Source organism: Cydia pomonella, chromosome 9 (genome assembly GCF_033807575.1).
Source record: "Cydia pomonella isolate Wapato2018A chromosome 9, ilCydPomo1, whole genome shotgun sequence".
NCBI lineage: Eukaryota > Metazoa > Arthropoda > Insecta > Lepidoptera > Tortricidae > Cydia > Cydia pomonella.
In genome coordinates this window covers 20,483,362-20,505,894 of record NC_084711.1, presented here as the reverse complement: position 1 = coordinate 20,505,894, position 22,533 = coordinate 20,483,362, and the positions used below count along the sequence as shown (strand labels likewise).

Here is a 22,533-nt window from a genome sequence, read left to right as displayed (position 1 = left end):
TGCATTTCTTATGTCTTCATTGTACTATCGAGGACATTCGCGGTGAACCATCTTAAGGGCGAAACTCTTTTAAAGGCTCGCAGGCGGTGAGGCGATAACACATAATTTTTGAGAAAAAAAAAACCGACTTCAATGAGGGAGACCGGTGAAAGAACGATTATTGTTGATTTTGGATATCATACACAGAAATTAAAAAGACTGCGTCCTACGCCTAATTATGTAGAAAAGGAGGTAACATGTTTTTTTTGTCACTGCACCCACCTTGACACATTTCAGATTTGCACTATGGTTGACTGATAAGATATCAGCAATAGGGTATTCTACTGTATTTAAGATAAATTATTTCACACCATGCATGAAATAAAGCACCAGATCATTATTAAAAAAACTTAAAAGGATAGAAATATAAAAATGTGCCCTGAAAACCTAACTGCTTGACAAACACGCAAAGAGAACAAATCGCCAAACGTGAACTATGCATCGTTGAAGAGTTCCATTCTGTTCATCATCAGCAGTTTCACTTCATCAAATGTCACTTTTTTAAATGTAAATGCTTGATTTGTTAAATAAAATACAAACATCACTATATGTATGCCTTTCACATTTGAAGAGTTCCCTCGATTCCTCATGGGTCATCAGAACTGAGTTTTGACAAAAACGGGACCAATCTTTATATATATAAATTCACACAAAAAAATAATTTTCAAAATCGGCTCAGGAATGGCGGAGGTACGGAGTAACAAACTTAAAAAAAAAAACATACAATCGAATTGATAACCTCCTCCTTTTGAAATCTTGAAGTCGGTTAAAAAGTGATGACCAATAGTATGGCACTTACTAAAAAAAATGAATATCTTACCTTGCTCCTCGGATACACGCTCAGCACATCAGCCCACCACCTCGCCTCTTCTCTACAAGTGCCTTTAACGAACGTCACTCGTTCCGGCGCCGTTACCGCCAGGCTATGTGCATGGCCGGTGACCGAGTCCGCCTCGCTCACTTCTAGAACCGTCGTCATATCGATGCTGGCTTGTGGGACTGTATCTGGCTGTGGAAGAAGAAAAAATATGGTTAATGCTTTGTTACGATTTCTCTTTGATTTATTTACGAAGAAGGTATTTTAGTGGCTCAGTGACCCGCGAGTTGGACGCGGGTATGTCCTTAAACTACGCCCTAAAGAGAGGTATGGGCATTGTAAATGTCATCTCGCTTTGTGTGGTAGGGCACAGCGGATGTCATCCCTGCCAGTGAGTAAGGTTGCCAGAGACGTAACTCCTCTGGAGTTGCAGGCGTCCATAGGCTACGTAGACTGCTTACCACCAGGTGGACCGTATGCTTGGTTGCCACCGACGTAGTATGAAAAAGTGACCTATAATTGTAGACATTGTGAACCCCCATGGCTCAGCAATTTAAAAAAAAATTCCAAAAACTGAATAGTAACAACAATGAAAATAATCGGACAGACAGGCGGACATGACGAATCTATAAGGGTTCCGTTTTTTGCCATTTGGCTACGGAACCCTAAAAAACTATGGGATGAAAAGTGTATGCTAATATCGTATATCGAATAAGATCCGAAAATCTTGGCATGATAACAAACGAACCTCCAGAAGTTATATAAAATATTGTTACAATATTGGTTATCTAAATGGTATTAACATCAATTGCATTGTCAATATTTAATGATCATAAAATATCTTAAGACAACGCAGCGTTTTGCTCGTGCATGACTTAACCTACAGGTAAAATCAGATTGGTTATGTTAAATGTATATTTCGTAAAGCTACAATTAAAGATCATTTGAAACAGCGACCACAGTTTAGATACAATAACTGCACATAATTAATTAATATAAATTACACCGCTAACCCGCAAATGGCTCCCGTGTTCTGATAAAGCTCCATAGCTCTCGGCTATTTCTCCTCAAACACTGGCCTGTTCCCATCAGTTCTACCATACCTCACTCTGACACGCACTATTAGTTAACAGTTCGTTAATACCTGCAATTAAATCAAGCCTTAACATTACTGTAAACCTACAATCGAAAATCAACTCTAAAATTATACAGTTAAAGTATATTTTAAAATTTAAGTCGAGATGGTGGAGGTGCTGGGTTTTTCTCAGTCAGCTAGCGATGGGACAGAGATGAAATGATTATCGTTATCAGTCACATCGTCAAGACTAGGAGTCTAAGTGGTCGTAAGATGTTTTAACAGGTATTATTGATTGTATCATTAACTTCAAATGTCGTTAAATAGCTCCTGGGATACGCAATTTATTTAAAAATAATCGCGTGCTGGAAAATAGATCAAAACCGACAGTAAAATTGTTATGCTATATTTATGTAAGAATTTAAACGTGTTTTTCTCAGGAAACTGCATGCGTCACACGTAAATGCACGTCAAGAGAGACCACATTAGCATACCGCTAGGATAACTGTCGGGACCGGACCGGCAGGTCACAGGTCCGGCAATTAGTCGGATGGAGTGCGCAGGAGCATACGTAATGGATGAAGCTCCCAGTTAAATATATTTATACAATTTTCGCCTTATCGCAACGAAATAAGGTGCAATAACGTGAAATTATATTTGACGTACAAGTCAGGAAGTCTACAGCTATATAATATACCTCTTGAGTTAAGCCGGTTTAAATTGACCACGTCTGACTTATTATAGGGAAAATGAAGAGCTCTATATAATGGGCATTTAAAAACCTAAAGGTGGTCCCTATAGTGCGTTATATTTCGTTTAAATAATATTATTATATTAGCTTTCCTAAGATTACAACCGTGAATAGTGCTGGTGGATTCTGGCTCCTCCCACACACCATTTGCATGCGCTCAGTGTTCCTGTTAAATCAAGATGCAAGCCAGATTGCAGCCGTCAATCAACACGACTAATTGCACACCTGTGACCTTGTCCGGGTGCATTTATCGTGTGACCTGCCGGTTATCCTAGCGGTATGCAAATGTGCAAGCGGTGCAAGCAAGTGATGAGATAGTAGACCCGTTATGACTTGTGATGACCGAATTCTTGGGCAATAAACGTTTTTCAGTGTTATCTACACGCGCTCTTGTTTTCTTAATGATGGAGTCGTGTGTTGAACATACTCGTATTACTTAGTAACATTAAACTGTAAGGTAGAAGTACTAGTGCTCGACGCTGCACTAGTATTCGACATGGGCACTTTATGTCAAAGTGACAAGGATTAAGTTCGAATACAGAAACATCTTCGTTGTTCAAATTTAACCTATATTTCCATGAAATAAAGTGCCCATGTCGGTGACTAGTGCAGCGTCGAGCACTAGTACTTCTGCCTTACTGTAGCAATGTAAAGCAATGGATCTGGAATATAAATTATCAAATGAGAAATTTTGTTAAAAAGACAGGAATGTTCAAGAAGTATGTAATAGGTTTCCAACTGTATGTAATGCACATTGAAATGAGAGATTATGTAGTTAAGACAAGTCAATGGCGGTATTAACAAGTATCGAGAAAGCTACAAAACAGTAAGCTAGCTACCGTATGCTTGTTTGCCACCGCCGTGGTATTAAAAAAAAAGCTACAAATACAGTAAGCTGTTGCCATTGATATTCCACTTTGTACTCTCGTATGATGCATGCGGGAATGAGTTTAAAGTGTTGAGAACGCGCATGCAATACCCCTGGACTTGCAGGCGTACATAGGTACGGCGATCGCTTACAATCAGTCTGGCCGTATGCTTGTTAGCCACCGATGTGGTTTTAAATGAAATGATTCAGATTTTTTGCATTAGACTTTCTTTGAAGCAGAAATCAAGAAACTAATCTCAGACAGAATGCGACCAGTAAGTCGTCAATCAACCCCTGATCTAGTAGATATATTAAAACGGGTCACTCACTATTTTAAGTCGATGATTGATCGATGTCTCGCTCCATAACGAGTCGAGTAACATGTCGAACAATCATCGATATAAAATAATGTCTAGTATATGCCTGTCTCCGCAAGTTTTGTTATTAAAATCCCAGATCGTCCATATCTTGCGCCGGCGCACTGAACTTCGAAATAGTGCGGTTGACGACCGTCGCCCGCGCGCCGACGTTTCGAAAATAGAACTGCAACGGGATTCCGCGCCCATCCGAGTGCAGCAAAAACACATTTCATTGAGGTTTGCATCTCTGATTAATAAGAGATAAGGAAGCATGCTAAGATATGCTGCAATTAAAAGAAGTTGATGGTTTACTAGATTTCGAAAACAAGGAATAAACATCGACCTACACGTAGCAAGATTTCAGCATGTATTTCCATCTTGACTAGGGCAGATGCTTTAAATTGTATTATTTTTCCGTGTTTGAGCACTATATTCATGCAGCTCTGTCTTCGGCCTTCGCTTTTAGGCACATGTGCTTGTTCTGTATTTGATTTTACTACCTCAGCTACTTTGCATCAGTTTTGTACCTACATCAATTTTCGCAGACAAGAGCAATCGTAAAATATCTGTGAAAAATCCCATTTTTAATTTTTACAGCTTGTTACAGTCCCAGTGAGCTATCAAGTGACACCACTTTTTCCTGAACACGTCCATGGACTGATGTCAACTGATGATCCCTATGTATCCCAAATACAAGTATTAATAGCAGGAGATTGGGATTAATTGAGATGTAAATGGCGTTTTGTATCAATTATTCGTAGCAGTGGCTGCGTATGTAATTTACTATTGGAGAAATCCACTACAATGTTACAAACCGATTTATAATTAATTCATGAATGAAACAGTATGTTAAGCAGTCACCTATACTTATTCGTCACAAGACTAATGCGTCAACTCCCACTTCTAGTCCAACAATTCCCAGTGACAGTATTGCCAGGGCTGTTGACTCATAACTCATAAATTACGTTAAGTTGCATGAAAAGTCGCAATTTTCACGCAAAAATCTATTTTTTTTCCTTGCATTATAAAATAGAAAGGAAGAAAGAAGAAAGTCACAGAAAAGGGCCAAAAGTGCCGGAAAATGTGACTTATAATCATCTGGCAAGACCACCAGTGGGTTCTCTAACTGACCAGAACCGCATATAACTTCCTAGAGACCATGTGGGTTTTTGCAAGCTGCTCATAAATAATAGCGAATAGATGTTATCAGTAACGCGGAACAAACGTGCCGATACAAAAGCGATCTGGCTCGTAGAAACAATGAGACAATTGGATTTATAACAGCACTTTCGAGTCCGAAAATGGTCTAATTTGACGTAGGTATTCGTCGTACGCGCAGACTAAGGGCGCGCATGGAATGCGCAAGCGTTATTAGGCGCTATCGAATTTGGGTTTACAGTAATAATAATATAACAGTGTCAGGTGAAAATATAATAGGTAGTCCTCTCCCTTGTGGGAACACTATATAACACTTCGACCGTTTTCCGTAACTATGTCTTACGCCAAAGCCATTTTATTTATAAGTAAAGAAAAATTAATGACGTCATAAGGAGGCTGTAGTAATTAAGCCGTGAGGCTGCTGAAAAGGTCCCAAATGGGAATCTATTTAAATACCCCATGAGTTAAATGCAATAAATTATGACAGTTCTAAATTGCGGCACCATTTTGGAAGACATTTCTAACAGGGTAGCAAGCAAGGAAAGCAAAACTCAGATGGGAATAATAAGCGCCCATTATTTCTGCTGGGCGCTTCTTTGAGAGATAGATGGATAGATAAAGAGACTTTTAAACAGGAAAGCATACTTGAAACTTTAGTGTGACCGTTGCTTTAAGATTACGCAACGGTCCTTCGTCCCGCCCATAATTTTCAGGACCGGTACAAGACAGCCCGATGAATGCATTCCTAGTCGCATTACACCCGTACTTCAGCCCAATCAAACGCTCTGTTTACCCTTTCAACCACTCCATTCCATTAGGAAATGTACTTCTAAAATCAATCCTTTCGTGTATACAATAAAGTTTACTTTTCAACGAAGTTTGCGGAGAGATGGGAAGTTTGAGAAGTAAAGTAGAAATGTACTGTTGAATTCACAATGACTTGTGAATCAAGATGGTAGTTCGATTGACAGTGGTTTAGTATTCGGTGTAGTTTGCATAGTATTCCTTACATAACAGGCTTCTGACCTTATTTAGGGCTGGAACTTCACAGTTTATAGTAAGCCGTGATTGTCTGTTGAAGATTACTGCTTGCTTTGTAAACGTATCAGTTCAGTACTATCCTGATGTTCCCATTCCCATACAAACGGAGTTTCGTTCTTATTTTAAAATTACGTGTTGGATTATAATGAAACTTTGCACATATGATGACATAAGGTATATGTAGGGCTGAAATTAGTTTATATTGCTCCACTTTATAAAACAAATGAAATAGAGTTAAAACAAGTTTTGTATACGCTGTGTTTTTTTAACTATGGTGTCTGTATCTGAAGCTGCGTAAATTAATTACAGCCCTAGATATACCTGATCCTATTGTAAGTACAAAGTTTCAGAGCAATCTAGCTATCCGTTATAAAATGAGAGCGTAACTAAACTACGTTTGTAGCCAGAAAATCAGAAGGGTAAAAATATGGCTCAATTACTCTGAAAATATACTTCTGTTTAAAATTTTGCTCATCAGATCCCTCGGCAATATTACTAGCTTTTTTACGGTATATGGCATGGCATTGGCTTTTGCCTCTAACGCGTAAAAAATCAATATTAAAACTATGTATAATGTTGCGTTAGCCCCCTTAAGAGGATAGGCCACGGCCGCCCCGAAACCGCCTTTTCATACACACGTAGTCCTCATTTTCCTCTCCGGATGTTAACATTATTAATAACATTTTGACACAGTTTGTCGTATATCACTACAGCTACCCCTATGAAAAATTCAATAATCCCCTATCCATTAATAATTAGTTTTTAAGATTAACTAACAAGATTGTATGGGCTCTGTCTGAAATAAATGTTTATTATTTATTTATTTATTTATTATGTTTTTTTTTTCGAATCTTTATTAATGTACATATTTATATGAGCCTGACACTAGGGTACTGGGCCACTGCTGGGCTTTAATTATTATAAAATTTAGTGGCATTTAAAAACTGTACGAAATCTGTGTCTCGCTTCTAATGTTTACATAAATAATTAAATAAAAAAATGCCATACATGCTATTATTAATATTCATCAAAATACCTATGTAAAAACATTTTCCAGATCCCCATGTTGTGCGACCTAGTCATTAATTATTTCGCCGTCTACCTTGCCAGTGACCATTACTTCTTCAAGGTTATGGTTACGACCCTCTACCACGACAGACGGAAGATATAGTAATACAGTAGACATTTAAAACCAATGGACATTATAGGTTACGAACGGACATATTTACTAATCATAAATATATATTGAACTGTAAATACACCAGTTGTCAGAGGACTATCAAGCCGTAGAAATAGAAACCGGTCTGGGTCTAGGAGGCCGATTCGAACACTGAAAATATATATTTTCAAATTAATATGTTTAGTTGTCAATGTGTGTACCCGTGATGAATATCGTGACAAATGTATATGCCACCCCCTAACACTTCTCCAAATACATCTCCACAGACGCGCTCGCGCGATCAGTTGCGTCGCTCAAGGAGAGGTTAAAGAAGATATGGTTATCGTCAGATAACAGACAAAAAATATATACTTACTTGAGCGAAAAATAAATATACTTAGGCACATTAATCAGTTATGATTAATTTGCCTAAGTATATTTCTTTTGTATAGTTGCTTTATATTTTACTCATATCCAATATTTTGTGTATTTTCCACATTCTGTTTTGTGTAATACCTGTGCATGTTTATCCTATAAATTATGTATGTATTGATATCTTTTGTCTTTTTGGTACCTTGTTGTACATTTTACTGCACTCTGTCCTCTCATCTACTCAAAGCTTAACTGGAAGAGATCCCTCAAAGGGATAAGTTCGCATTTGTACTTCTTACTAATTGTATGTTACTTTTAATGTCTCTTTGTACAAAGAGTTCACTACTACTACTATTTTTGATGCTGACTGTACTTTTACTTGTTTGAATATTTTTTCGTTAATCACGCAATTCTTTTTGCGAAAATTGGCACACATATTTTTTGTTTGCCTGGAGTAAAACATGGTATACCTTTCATTCCGAAATTCATCCCCAAAAAAGGGGTAATGGTTGTTACAAATAAGTAAGGAGAGGGTAAAGGGACTGTTTTAAAAATTCTAGGCACGCACGCCTCCGCGAGTGTCAAATAAATATTGTATCAAGTTTAGATTCTTAAACTTCGAATATTTCTGCGCGCGCGCATGTAAATATATTGGCGTTATTGATCGCGCCCGGTTACTAAACAGTTCATACAATTATATTCCGTTGATTAGTGTTGGAATTACTTTATAGATGGCGCTGACAGTTTTGATATATTGCTTTGTAAAATGTGTTCTTAATCGCGCTTAAAACATGGAGTAGGGTTCAAGACTAAGTATACACAATACAAATACTCTTTATTGCACACCTCAATACAGAAACAATAAAAATAATACAGCACATTAAGAAGAGGTAAACAACAGGCGATCTTAACGCTAAAAAAAACGATCTCTTCCAGACAACCTTTAGGTAGCGAAATTAAATAAATTGATGTCATGTCAGTAGGTGTTACAGATGCAATAAAATTAGTCTAGCAAAGAATAAACACAAAACAAAACAATATATCATACAAATAAAATATATACATAATATTATTATGTATAAGTTTTAAAAAGGAGGGAAGGAACTTCTAAAATCATAACTGCAAATGTTTTTTTTTATCTGTTACAAGTAAAACTCGTAAATAATCATGTTAATAGTCGAAATTAAAATCGTCCAACCATATCCAGGTTTTTATAAACTTATTGTCTATAACAGTTTTTGTCACATCTCATCAATCAACAGACATATCTAATCAAAACAACGCTTTCTAATATTAACAATATTACCGTTTGATCCTTTTATACAGAACTTTTATTCAAGAATGTCTTAACCGACATTAGTTTAGTTTAAAAACCCGTCCTTTTACATGCAAAATGTTCTTTATAAACACTCCTGTATTTTATTCGAAAAGGTCATAACAGCCGTCAGTTCTCTAAAACCTTTTGATCGCTACGCCTATCGTGCGCGGCGCGTCATATGAACCTTGTCAGAATGCACGAAGGTTGTTATTGGGTTGTACCCGCGCGCGTCAGTTGACGTCTATGGCGGTCAAATGGTTTAAAATACGTCGTTTTATAAGCAATTGTCTAGGAATAAGACTGCGTGGGGCCTGAGACGGGTTGGGGACTTAAGACTTGGATATCTAATCGGGTTTATTATGAGTCGTGACTAAGGATAATAGAATATGGGTCAATAGGTTGATTTGTTAACTTGGCATATTTTGAATTTATAATTATTTAATTTTTAATTTTGATACAAAATTTGAACTTACTAATTACCTATTAAATTATCAATTTTAGAATTGATTTCAATGTTATCTTAATTTATTCGACTTGAATGTGTATGTTATGATAAATTCTTTATTTATTTTTAAATTTAACCTGTATGTTTTGTGCATATGTACAGTTGTGTCTGAAATAAACGTATTTATTTTAATTGAATTGTATTTACTATACAGGCCTTTTTATAGTACATCGGTGGCAAACAAGCATACGGCCCGCCTGATGGTAAGCAGTCTCCGTAACCTGTGTACGCCTGCAACTCCAGGGGAGTTTCATGCGCGTTGCCGACCCTAACACTAGCACCCTCGTTGAGCTCTGGCAACCTTACTCACCGGCAGGAACACAACACTATGAGTAGGGTCAAGTGTTATTTGGCTGCGGTTTTCTGTAAGGTGGAGGTACTTCCCCAGATCTGGAATGACATCTGCTGTGCTGTGCCCTACCGCACAAGGCGAGATGACATTCACATTGCCCATACCGCTTTTTTGGACGTAGTTTAAGGACATACCCGGGTCCGGGTCGGGGTTAAAAGACGGCTAAAGGAATAGTTTTGTAGCCTCCTCGGTCACTGACAACGTCGTGCCACAAAATTGTAACAGATGGCGTTGGTCCCCAGACATAACACCTGCCTGGAGATAGTACTCTTATTTACGCCTCTTTACCGTCTATAGTTTCATTTTATGATATAGGTGGCAAATGAGCAGACGTATCGCCTGATGGCAAGCATCGTCGTAAGCAGGTGCGTTGCCGGCCATTTAAAATGGGAATTCGATTTTCTTGAATGTTGCATGGGTCTTTAAATTTAATCAAAATAGGTTTGTTTAATCAAAATAGATCATATTTTCATCAAATAACTAAATTTATAAAACGCAACTATAGTAGATACCCTCTATTAGTCTTTCAAATTGTTTGCAGATATGTGTTTAATGCCTAAAATTATTAAAACTGAAATGAGTAAGTTCTAAAATCAACACTGTATGTACAGAAAGCTGCAGAGATAGCATAGAAAACTTGTCTGCAAGGGGGGTGGGGGTCAGTTATTTCAGCACTCTGCAGCTTTCTGTACCTATAGAGAAGTCTATTACAACTTAACATGATAAGCAAAACCTAATTTACTAAAAGCCATAATAATACTCAAATCTGGTATTTCGAGTTATGATTTACGTTCCCCAGATTGGGTTATTAAGATAGCTGAACCCTAGGTTGCCTAGGTTGCAACAGATGGAGTGATTAAAATAATGAATATTTATCGAAATAATGACTAAACGCCTACACTGTTTAGTTTCTGACAACTACAATTTGCGCAAAATGTTGAAGACCGCTTGAGAAGGCGCCTCAAACCAACACTTGGTTAGATACAATATATGTATGGTGAGGTTTAAGATTGGTGTCCCCAAATATTTATTTAAACACTCACATTATTTCAAAAACTCTTCTCTTTTTAACCGACTTCAAAAAAGGAGGAGGTTCTCAATTCGATTGTTTTTTTTTTTGTATGTGTGTTACTAGATATCTCCGAGAATCGTGAACCGATTATCAATTTTTTTTTTAATCTAACGGGTATAACCCCGAGATGGTCCCGTTGGCACCAAGGTCTGATGATGGGATCTTGGAGAAATCGAGGGAACTCTTCAAATGTTATAGGTACATGGCGCTTTTGGTAATATTTGAAGTCGGTTTTATTTTTTGGTAAAAAAGTTTTATTGCAGTTCTAGACTAGACGACCGTATAGCCTAAAAACTATATGACATATATGTATTTGTATCTACCTCTCTGCAAATAAAATGTTTACGGTTTACTTTTTTCCGCCTTTTCTTCGTTTAAGTTTTTATTTGGATTTAATTTCTTAAATATTCATAGGTAAATAAAATAAAACAATCCCGAAAAACTCCTGACCTAACCCAACGCGGAAGCTAGCTAAACGCGTGACGACATAAATCAGCGGCTGAGCTGTACCAAACAATTAGCCTTCCACCTCGTCCTGGCCAGCTTAATATGACCCTTCGCTACACGTAAATCTTGGGACACTAGACTATAAGTAAAAAAATATTGACACTATTAGGTCCTAGGATCTTTTAAATTGTGAATAAAATTACTCGTCATATTTCATAGTTTATATAGGTTTATATAGCGTCATAGATTTGCTATCTATAAATTGTTACCTTCTCTCCTCTATTCTTCTCTCTACTTCTATCTTTTACTCTATCATTCTCTCTTTCGCACTTATTTCATATTTGGCCTGAAGGGCCGCCACACTGACCCCACTCACACCTAAAGCTGTTACTGGCCCCAGGTGTGGCCAAACAGTATCATGTTAAAAAAAGACCGAAAGACTGTTTTATCGATAAAGCTTACAATAAATGAAAAGTGAAAAAAAAAACAGGGGAGACAGGAACTCGCGAGCTCGCGATTCTGGATCAAAAATATGACATGCGAAACGAAAAGGGCCTACACTTTTTTTATTTTATTACTTTGCATATTATTCATAAATGAAGTTCCCTACGTTTAGCTTTAGCCGACGAGATGTGAAGTGCCTACGCTGTTTTCCGCAGTGCGCTGGGGCCGGGTCCTATATCACTGGCCGTCGAAGTGGGCACATTACGAATTTGTCACGCGGCCCGTTTGGTGTCGCTGATGGTGGTAAGCCACATCAACTGCCCATCCGTGGACCTTATTGTCTTTGAAATAAGGTTAAAAATATGTCAGTCAGTAGTAAAGACGTTGGTGTTATACTCTGCAAACCAAACTGGCGACAGAGGTTTTCGAAATTCTCATTCACTCTTGCGTGGTCGTAGGTAGAGCGACAGAGATAAAGATATAACACCGGTCTTCAGTTTGGTTTGCGGCTATTATAATAGCAACATTCTTAATTGACTATCGATGGACTTTAAGTAATTGAAATAAGGTTTACGATCGGTTAGCAGTGTTGAAGTTATATTTATGCCCAGCGCTGGGAACCGCTAGGATTTACTGCGATTTGGGTGGTACACGTATGCCGTTAGTCAATTGAATGTTTAATTGTTTTGCACATTCATTATTTAGACGGTTTTCTGTTCCTTGACTTCGTCTCCGTTGGACCGACGGCAGCTTTAATGACATTTGACGTTTTAAATAATTAACATGTATAATTTGCTACTTGCTGGCACTTGATAATATAACATCTTATTCAATCCCATAGATAACTCCGAAAACAATTATTTACTTATAACATATAGACATAGACACGTAATTAATATTGTTAAAAATATATAAATTAAATGTAAAAAGAACTTTTAACCATATAGTTTCATATCAAGCCATTAAGATTATTTCTTAATTTTAGATAAATTAGACAAGTTAAAAGCATCTAAATTAAAAAGACGGAAATTTATTAAGGCTAATCCATAAAACAATATATCTCCGGTCTACACTAAACAGCCCGGTTTACCCCAAAATGGTAAAAAGACGTTTATGGTAATACGGTTGCCGGCCGGTTCTGAAATGTTTAAAAAAGATAAGATAAGGAAGCGGTAAGCGTTAGTATGTGTATGTCACGCGGTAATGTGTGCCACATTCGACGAATGGCGGTCGGGTTAGGGTTGTGTCCTGTGAAACACATTCATCCACAATATCCACATACATCGGTGGCAACATGGTTCCATTTTTATCGACTGTCACTTTCGCACTTTCATACTTGTTAGAACGTGACAGGGATAGTTACAGGCGATTATTATTTATTTAAAAATGGAATCATGTTGCCACCGATGTATGTACAGTCAGCATCGGATCAAACAAGGTCTCACAAGTATCTATTCTGTGACAACATAACAAATAGTGATGGTTTTATATCTAAAACAATAAAGACTGTAAAAGATATACTTTTGAATGTAAATTTTATAGATTTATCTATATTTGGAAAAGTTATCTGGGATGTCAGATACTTTTGGCACGTTGTTTCATCCGCTACTATTGATGTTGACTGTACTTACTAGGCTTCCAGGAAAACAAAATTGGACCTAGCAAAATTAATTTCGGCCTATGAAGCCGATGGTTCTGGGTTCGAATCCCGGTAAGGGCATGTATTTGTATATTATATATATTATTGAGTGAGCCTTATTGAGTGTACCGTGGGACTTACTTACCGAGTAAAATTGTGTGAGAATGTCTTATTCCCTTTCATATTTTGTTTTTTTGATGGTATTGCTGGGGTAAATGAAATGGATTTTAGATATTGTAGTAGTAGTAGTAGTAGAAGTATTAGTAGTAGTAGTAGAAGTAGTAGTAGTAGAAGTATTGGTAGTAGTAGTAGTAGAAGTATTAGTAATAGTAGTAGAAGTATTGGTAGTAGTAGTAGTAGAAGTATTAGTAGTAGTAGTAGAAGTATTAGTAATAGTAGTAGAAGTATTGGTAGTAGTAGTAGTAGAAGTATTAGTAGTAGTAGTAAACACTATTGCACAAAACAAGTACATAACATAGAAAGAATACAGTAGTTTTTAGCTTTATAAAAGTTTGTCATTATCTTATATTGATTTCATTTTAGGCAAGCCGGTGGGCATGCCTGTTACTTGTTGTGTGTAATAAAAACTAGAGGAAAGACAATATCAGGCGAATCAGGTTAACAATGAGATATCTATAATACTGTTCGTATTTATATTAAAAATATATCTAAATCCGCATGTAACCGTCAGCCCTGCGCGCGCGCATGCAGTGGCACGGGCATCTCATTAACACCGCTGCATTGAGGACTCGCTAGTTACTGCTTCAGTGTTCCAGGACGGCAAATTCAAGTGAATCAGAGCTCAACGAGGGGTGGGAGGGTTGTTAGGGTAGGCAACGCGCATGTGGCTCCTCTGGAGTTGCAGGCGTACATAGGCTACGGAGACTGCTTACCATCAGGCGGGCCGTATGCTTGTTTGCCACTGACGTAGTATATAAAAAAAATAACTCTGGTGAAAGGTCTATAATTTATATATTGGCTTTTATTTAGTACCTATACATATTTCAATTCGATTAAGGTAATAAGTCAGGCAATTAATTGAGGTAGAACCTATCCGCTTTCAACTTGGAGATCTAACACAGAAACAAAAGAGATTTGAAAACTAACGACAAGTAATATTCGCTATAATTTGTAGTTTTGACTTGAAGAACATTTCTAGCAAGGCCTACATTACCTACTTACATATGGTACCTACACCTTAAACCACCAAGGGGCCTACCCAATATGATAATCGTTAAAAGAAAACTCCAATCGAAACTTTAAAATAATGTATGGAAATTGGAAATGGAAATATATGATATATTTTTTTATTTTCATTTGGTGACTGTCAACGTACGATGTACTTATACTCGTATAGATTTACTTTCTTACTAGTTTGTCTGAGCAAAACATACGCCTGCAATATATGCTATTGGAACGCAGGTGAGACCCAATTATGGGGCTTGAAGATTAAGGCCCGCATATAGGTAGGCGTGGAGGATGCGCTGGATGCGAACCATGCTCTAGTTGTTGACATAATGTAATGCATGCGGATGCTTCCAGATAATGAACGTTTTAAGTAAGTAAGTAAATATTCTTTATTGTGCACCATACATTTAAAAATAGACAGGAAATGAAAAAACGCGTAAAATTTAGGTAACAACAGGCGGTCTTATCGCTAAGAAGCGATCTCTTCCAGACAACCTTTGGGTAGCAGGAAACTATGAACTTACAACATTGAACGGGTAGTGCCGATATACATATAATTCAACAAAATGAAGACGCAAACAATATAATACATACCTACATACTAATAAAATAAATACATATATACATACATACATTATATATTATACAATCATAAATAAAGGCAAGTTAAGGCAGCGAAAGGTAATGAGTCTTCAAAAGATTTTTGAAAACGGGAAGGGATTTAGCACGTCTAATGTCTAATGGCAAAGCATTCCATAACCGAACAGCACGAAAAGAAAAAGAGTTGCTATAAAATTTATACTTACCTACTTTAAAAACCCGATAGAAAATACCCTGACACAGACACAGGTCTCCAAATAAAAAAAATCGTATTTTGTTACTCTATCAAATACGAACATCGAACATTTAAAAACAAGTTTTTGGCAAAATTTTCATTTTTGGTACAAGCTTTTATCGCTGACTGTACTTTTCTTTCCACAGTCAACAAATACTCGTCGAGACAATTCTAAAAACCCCAAACACAATTAGGTTGCGTTTTTATATCACAGAGTTCCTATGGCCACCACCTGTCTCCATCATCAGATCAGCTCGATGGTACCATAATATTGCAATGTCACCCGACTTACACATGTATGCAAAAATTCAGCTCAATCGGAAACCGGGAAGTGGATCAAATTTAACTTGCAAGATTTGACCCATACATACTAACAGGGCAAGTTAAATAAAAGCTGGTAACAATCGACGGCGATGGAACCAATCCAACATCAAAACGCCTTGACAGAGCTCGAAAACTTCAAGATTTTCATGAATAATTTGCATATTTTTATTCTTACGACTGATATTTATACATACGAGTTCTGAGTAAGATAACACACGTTACTTTGGACTGTGATTTTCGTTCAAAAATGAGCTAATAGGATAATATCCAGGATCCAAAGTTCTTCATCTATCAATCTTTCTATATCGCATTTCTAGAAAGTCGGACACCGTTTTTAGATCATAGAAGTAGGTGGTAAGCAAAATAGCAGTCGGCTGACCGCAGCCGGGCTAAATCGCCGCTCGGGGCCGCTATTCGATGCAAAAACCATCGATACTCGCAATATAGTAGTAAGTAGTAATGCAAACAAAGCCGCAGGTTGGAAATGTTACTTGACGTGATTGGTCTAAGATTTACGTTTTACCAATATTATATGCTATTTTTGAAATATATGAAAAATAATAAACTGAAATAAATGCCATATACGAAGAATAAGTGAGCTAGGCCTCTTAGGGATGGCTAGGGGGCGCCGTAAGCCTTCAGTAAGAAATGCATAGGTACGAGTATACTTGGAAAAATTAATAATATTATAAGTATGAACCTCTAGGTCTTTTTGTTGCCTTGTGTTGCAGTACATTTGTACATTTGTAGTTGCAGTACATTTGTATTGCCTTTTTAATGTGTTTATATGACTGTTTGGTTTCTAAATAAACTAAAAAAAAAAAAAAAACGACCAATGCCGCCGTGACCCCATGCAGCCCATGCTGCTGTGGTCCGAGCGGTTAGGCATTTGTATTGCAGAGGACGCTGGTTCGATTCCAGCCTGGGGCACTGGAGGCCGTGGTCACTTTTTCTTCGTATATGATATATATTTCAGTTTATAATTTATATAGTAGTGTTTCTACTTGAAATAAAAACAAATTAAAATATTTTCTGAAAATAAATTAATTTGTTCTTATACTTCTAATAATATATGAAAAATCGCCTCAATACGCACTTACAGCTGGGCCCATGGACAACTTGCCGAAACTTTTCTGATTGCGAATATTTCGATATTTATTTGTTATTACAGGGATGAAGCGCCTAGATATTTACTTTAAGTAAATAGTCCTAACAGCTCCGAAGTAATTGAGTTGAGAAACATCATTTCATCGACAGCAACAATAAAATGTCGTCATCCCAAACTAAATTAATTAATAAATCAAGCTGGTTTAACGAGTGCAGATCGATGACGTTTGCAATGCTTATAAAAAAACGCATCAAAAAGTTTTGGCCAGAAGTTCCAAGACAAAAATATCATATCAGACCATAAACAAAAAAAATAGAAACGCTCATTTCTTCCTCTTCGCTCCATCACTCGTCACAGCCACTGATTCCGACCCCGTTATCATCGATGTTTCCTCGATGTATTTATTTCCTCCGACATTTATTAGCGGCCCGATCATATCGATCCGTTATCAGTTTCTTTCTCATCAGGGGGGCTATCCAAGACGACAATTATTGATAGGAAACGCCAATCGTGAGTGAAATAATGTATGCAAACGATCACGTGACTTTTCGTTGCATCTGTCATCCATTTTTTTCTTTAGTTTGGTTTCATTTTGATTGGTCGATGTACGATGGTCATCTTGGCTAGGCCCCCTGGTCGATGAATGAAAATAATCTGAATGAACGTACTTTTATCTCTTATATTGCCTTATGGCTTAAGAGATGACAAAGATATAGAAAATTTTTCTTAGAAAACGTAAATAATTTCTACGGTATTGTTAATTACCAAAGAAATGGTGAAATGGAAATGTCTATGCTGTGTTTTATTATTTTATTCTATTTTGTTTTATTTATTTATTTGCGTTTGCCAACAGGTGCAATACAAAAACAACCTATAAATAAATATATGTTATATTTGTAATAACATAAATAACAAAAATAATGACGATACGCGCAATGGTAGCTGTTGGCGCCATTTTAACGACAATCGTACATTTTCGTTCGTACAAGCCTTAAATATAAATAAAATTAACTTTATTGATACAGTATAATTATATCCAATCTTCCTTCTGAAACCGAGAACGAAAGCAGAGCGCAATAAATAGCAAAAGTTAATTAAAACAATCGATTTAAAACTATAAAGAAACATGAAAATAAAGGTTAAACACACGCACGTTTATCATCCAGTCGATAAACATCTCGATGTCGAAAACGAGAACCGATCAATTAAAATCGATATTCGTAATCGATTCCGATTATAAATGGGCGATGATTGTAGCTCACTCCATTCGAATTTATCGTATCGATACATATTTTAAAGTTCGCAATTGTTTCGATTGCTTTCACCCGGTTCTGAAAATGGAGTTGTCTTTTGTTTATATGATTAATAAAAATTCTGGTTATTGCATCAAAATGGCTCAATTTTCAAATAAAAGGAGAAATTTTGTGTAACACTTGCATGTAAAGTGTTTTACTGTTTCCGTGTTGAAAGATAATTTCGTTTAGTGAGGTTATAAAGTGTTATACAAATTTACGATTAGCTTTAAAATCGCAATAACCTTAACTTAAACCTACGCGAACTATGGATTGTAAATATAAATTTAATTGGTAGTAAATATATTGAACACATTTCCTCATTTTATACTCCATCGTGGTATATACGAGTGCGGTCAAGCTGGAAAAGAAATTAGATTATATGTTATTTAACGTAAATAAAAAATCGGTTTCTTCGTTTTCACAATATACGAAATTTAGATAAAACGAACAAAATGGCCGCCCAGTTTTTACCAAAGAATGGTTATATTTTTAGAGGTTATGCATGTCTAATTATTTAACCCAAGAGCCTAAACCGTTTCAAGAATTTCAATGAATAAGGTAGGATTAGATACATCTCAGTTGCGGGACGTATTTCGTACGTATTCAACAAATGTATTTTTTTACTTATTGTTCTAGGTATCTAAAGATACCTAGCTCGGTATATTACGATATATTTTGGTATATTTATTTACAAAGAAACTATAATAAACGCCCCTATGATGGGACTGGCACCAGTAATGGAATCCTCTAAAACACATACTCACCATCAGTTTTTATACGCTTGGAACATTTTACCATAAATAAGAGCCAAGGAGCTGCTTAAGTTTAATTTTTCATTGATACATATTTTTGTTAGTTTGAAAATAAATATAGTAAACACCCTTATAATGGAACACGCACCAGTAATGGGATGGTATAGACAAATCCTATAAAACAAATATTTACTAACAGTTTTTAATCGCTGGCAACATTTTACCATAAAAAAGAGCCAAAGAGCTCATCAAGTTTAATTTTTCATTGATATTTTTTAGTTTGAAAATGAATGGAACCATACATCCCATAACTGGAGCAAAAAACATAGTTTTAATTGGTTAATAATATTGAAACCAATAGCCGAAAACATAAAGGACGAATAGGATATTCAACTTTTAATGCATTAAGCGGTAGAAATTTTACAGGTGTCGGTGAAATATCAAAAATACTCAAAATTTTCTCTTAAATGTGCCATGATTGGAGCCGTTCTAGTTGTTAGCTTTGTAGCTGGCCCCCAACGGCTTATCCTTTGTCTATTGTTAACTAAAACAGCGCGTGCCACTACCTGCAAAAAAAAGGGTCCGGTCACTTTAACCGGATATTGAATTACAACTCCTATGGTAATTGAAATAAGATTCAAAATGAACAAATGGGAATATTATTTGCGATTTCTTGTGTGGTCCTTCTACGGTTACTGAGTGCCGGCGAGTCGAACGCTACCGAACCGGTCTAAAATGTGTCCTCGATACTCGATATGCGGAACAAAGGCGCGTTATCGGAGAGCGCACCTACACTGGTTTTTTGGGCGTTGGACTAGCCCACGCTCAGATGCCAATTGGAATTATACGACCCTTTTTTTTGCAGGTACTGGCACGCGCGGTTTTAGTTATCAATAGACAAAAAGATTAGCCGCTCCGGGCCAGCTTCAAATCGAACGACTATAACATATAAGGTCGATTATGCTAGCGATTGTAACTATGTTTATTGATGTTACTAATTTAAATTAAGCAACCTAAAATATGTTGTCCCTCGTACACTTCCGCTTTGTCTCCGCATCAAACAGCGCCGTGGAGCGTGGCGCCGGAAGCGACACAATGCGCCATTGTGGACCGGAAATACGTCACTGTAGTTATACCCGTAAACACTCGCGGTTATCCATACAGTCATCAGTTTAATTCGAGATGTAGGATTCTCTTGTTTCAGGCTCGAAATCAGGTTTAATAACAAAATGTGGGTCGTTCGTTTCTATGTCTGTATCTTTAGGTATTTAAAAAAAGGTAAACAAAATCTACCCTCAAATGGCTCCTTAAGGCAGCTGAGGGTAGATGAAAACATTACATGATCAAATAATGTAGGTTTAAAGTCAGGTCGTTCAGTGACAGATCCAGGCGGTTTTGTATTTGGTTGGTTAACCAATAAATATTAAAACTACACGAAAATGTACAAATTGTTTGTTTACCTTTTTGTAAATACCTAAAGATACAGACTATAAGCTTGTCCACTATGGTGGAGATGAGAAATGACAGTAATTTGGAATCCAGCGGTGTGGAGAAGAGATCAGGAAAGGCACCTTAGAGACCCCACACTATCGTTTTCCGAGCGTCTATTCAACGTGGGCGAAACTGCGCAACAACCAATTTTCCATAGCACATTTTCTAGACGCTAGTGTTGGTGGCCCTTAGATCGTACGCACACTTGCGATCGCCCGTTCTTGTACCAAGTTTTTATTTAGCTGGGATTTTTGGCGTTTATTACAAATTCTGTAAGCTGCTGACTATCTCGTACTAATTTAACTTTTATCAAACATAAAAACCTAATGATAAGAGTCGCACGAACCGCAAAAAGCCGCCCCCATACAATCGAAGTTACGCTCTCATTTTAAAACGACATGTTCAAATTAGCGCGCGCCGCCTCTATAAGGAGTTAGCAAAACGCCTTATAGAGGCTTGGGGTGACCAGAGGGCTGGCCTGTACTTCGCCCAGCGGATAAGCATTGCTATCCAGAGGGGCAATGCAGCCAGCCTTCTGGGCACCCTGCCAAGCGGTCTCGATCTAGGACAATTTTTTTAATTGTAAGTTTTTAATTTAAGTTTTTAATTGTTTTTCCACCCATTTGTGTTTATTATAATTAAACATATTTATCTCCTAAAAAGAAAATTACATGAAACTTGGCATGAATATTTACGTAACATATAGATATATGGTAGTTTGATGGTCTGGCAGTTATCGTTGCTAAAAGTTGTTCTTCTTCTTCAGCCTAGCGTTTTCCCGGCCTAGCGCCAGGGTCCGCTTTCCTACTTAATCTTCTTCACTTTGCCCGATCTTCGGCATTATCAGGAGTGAATTATTCTCTTTCATGTCCGCTATCAAGACGTCCAGCCAGCGCTTCTTAGGCTTACCGCGGCCGCGTGATCTAGGGCCTTGGACAGTGAGGTCGAGGCATCTATTTCCGACGTAGTCTACTGGTCTGCGGCTTATATGGCCATACCATCGGAGGCGACTTTCCTGCAGCTTATTCGCTACTTCACATTGCTAAAAAAGTTTATACGATAAAAATAGCTCAAGTGGAAATTTAGCATGTAAAACTTTAAGTCACTCTAATTTCTTAAATCCTTAATTTTAAAACATTCTCCATTATAAACGTAACTTCATACTTTTTCCCGTAACCTTCGCCATCAAACAAACCAATCACTAAGAAAACTTTAATGCATGTGTCACCCTCGCTTTCCTTTTGCCGTTGCGACACAATACGGTCATAAATACGGTTCCATGAGTGATCAAGCGAGACCCGGCCGTTCTGAATACATATGTGATAGTTATTGTGAAAGGTACATGCATATTTAGAAATGAAAATATCAGTTTGATTTCTTGCATGCATGCTCAAAGAGTAAAGTCAAACTAAATTAGGTGGATCATTCTCCAGATTGCCTGAGTCTGAACACCGTCAAACCATACTATATGGATGAAAAGTTTGACGGAGTTGAGTTTGACCGCTGTAGCCGCCGTGCAGGTCAGGATCTCGACGACTCAAATAAAACTTCGATTTATAATAAAGTGAAGTATAATCTTCCAAAAGGTACTGGTTTAGGATTCTTGCCAAAACGGTTCAATGTAGAAAGTAGGTGTTGATAATATGAAGGATGATGAAAGAGTGATTTGCAATATTTGATCAGTACAAAAGGTGGTTTTAATTTAGGTGCCTTAGAAAATATGTGGAGCGCTCCTATTGGTGCTTTTGAAAAGCCTCCGAATACTAGCCGAGCCCGACGGCTGCGTTTAGCTACTGCATGGATGTTTATACAATAATAAGTTGCATTCGGAACAACCGCCGTCATAATTTGAGAAGCTACGCTAGTCTGCGTAAAGAACCATACCGAAAGGTACTGTATTAGTTTGTTTATCATAAAACATAATTTGACCGAATCAATATCAAGGAAATTGACAGATTCAACGGCGGCATTGTTTTGTGTTGTGTATTGTGGAAAAAATAATAAATAAATAACATCTATTGTTTAGTTTATCGTTATACTTGGCCGATCCGCGATAGATTTGTCATCCCGCTTCCACAGTTGCTTCAGGCCCTAGCACTAGCAGTGAGTGTAGTCCAGTCAACT

General features: G+C 37.1%; 1 protein-coding gene across 5 annotated transcripts in view; it reads right to left on the bottom strand.

The window, feature by feature from the left end:
* Window positions 1–22,533, bottom strand: part of LOC133521646 (protein outspread) — a 427,057-nt gene that overhangs the window by 80,535 nt on the left and 323,989 nt on the right. For all 5 annotated transcript variants that reach the window (XM_061856728.1, XM_061856732.1, XM_061856729.1 and 2 more), the window contains exon 4: window positions 860–1,048. In XM_061856728.1, coding sequence (XP_061712712.1) covers window positions 860–1,048 — 189 coding nt within the window. The remainder of the gene's footprint in view (window positions 1–859; window positions 1,049–22,533) is intronic.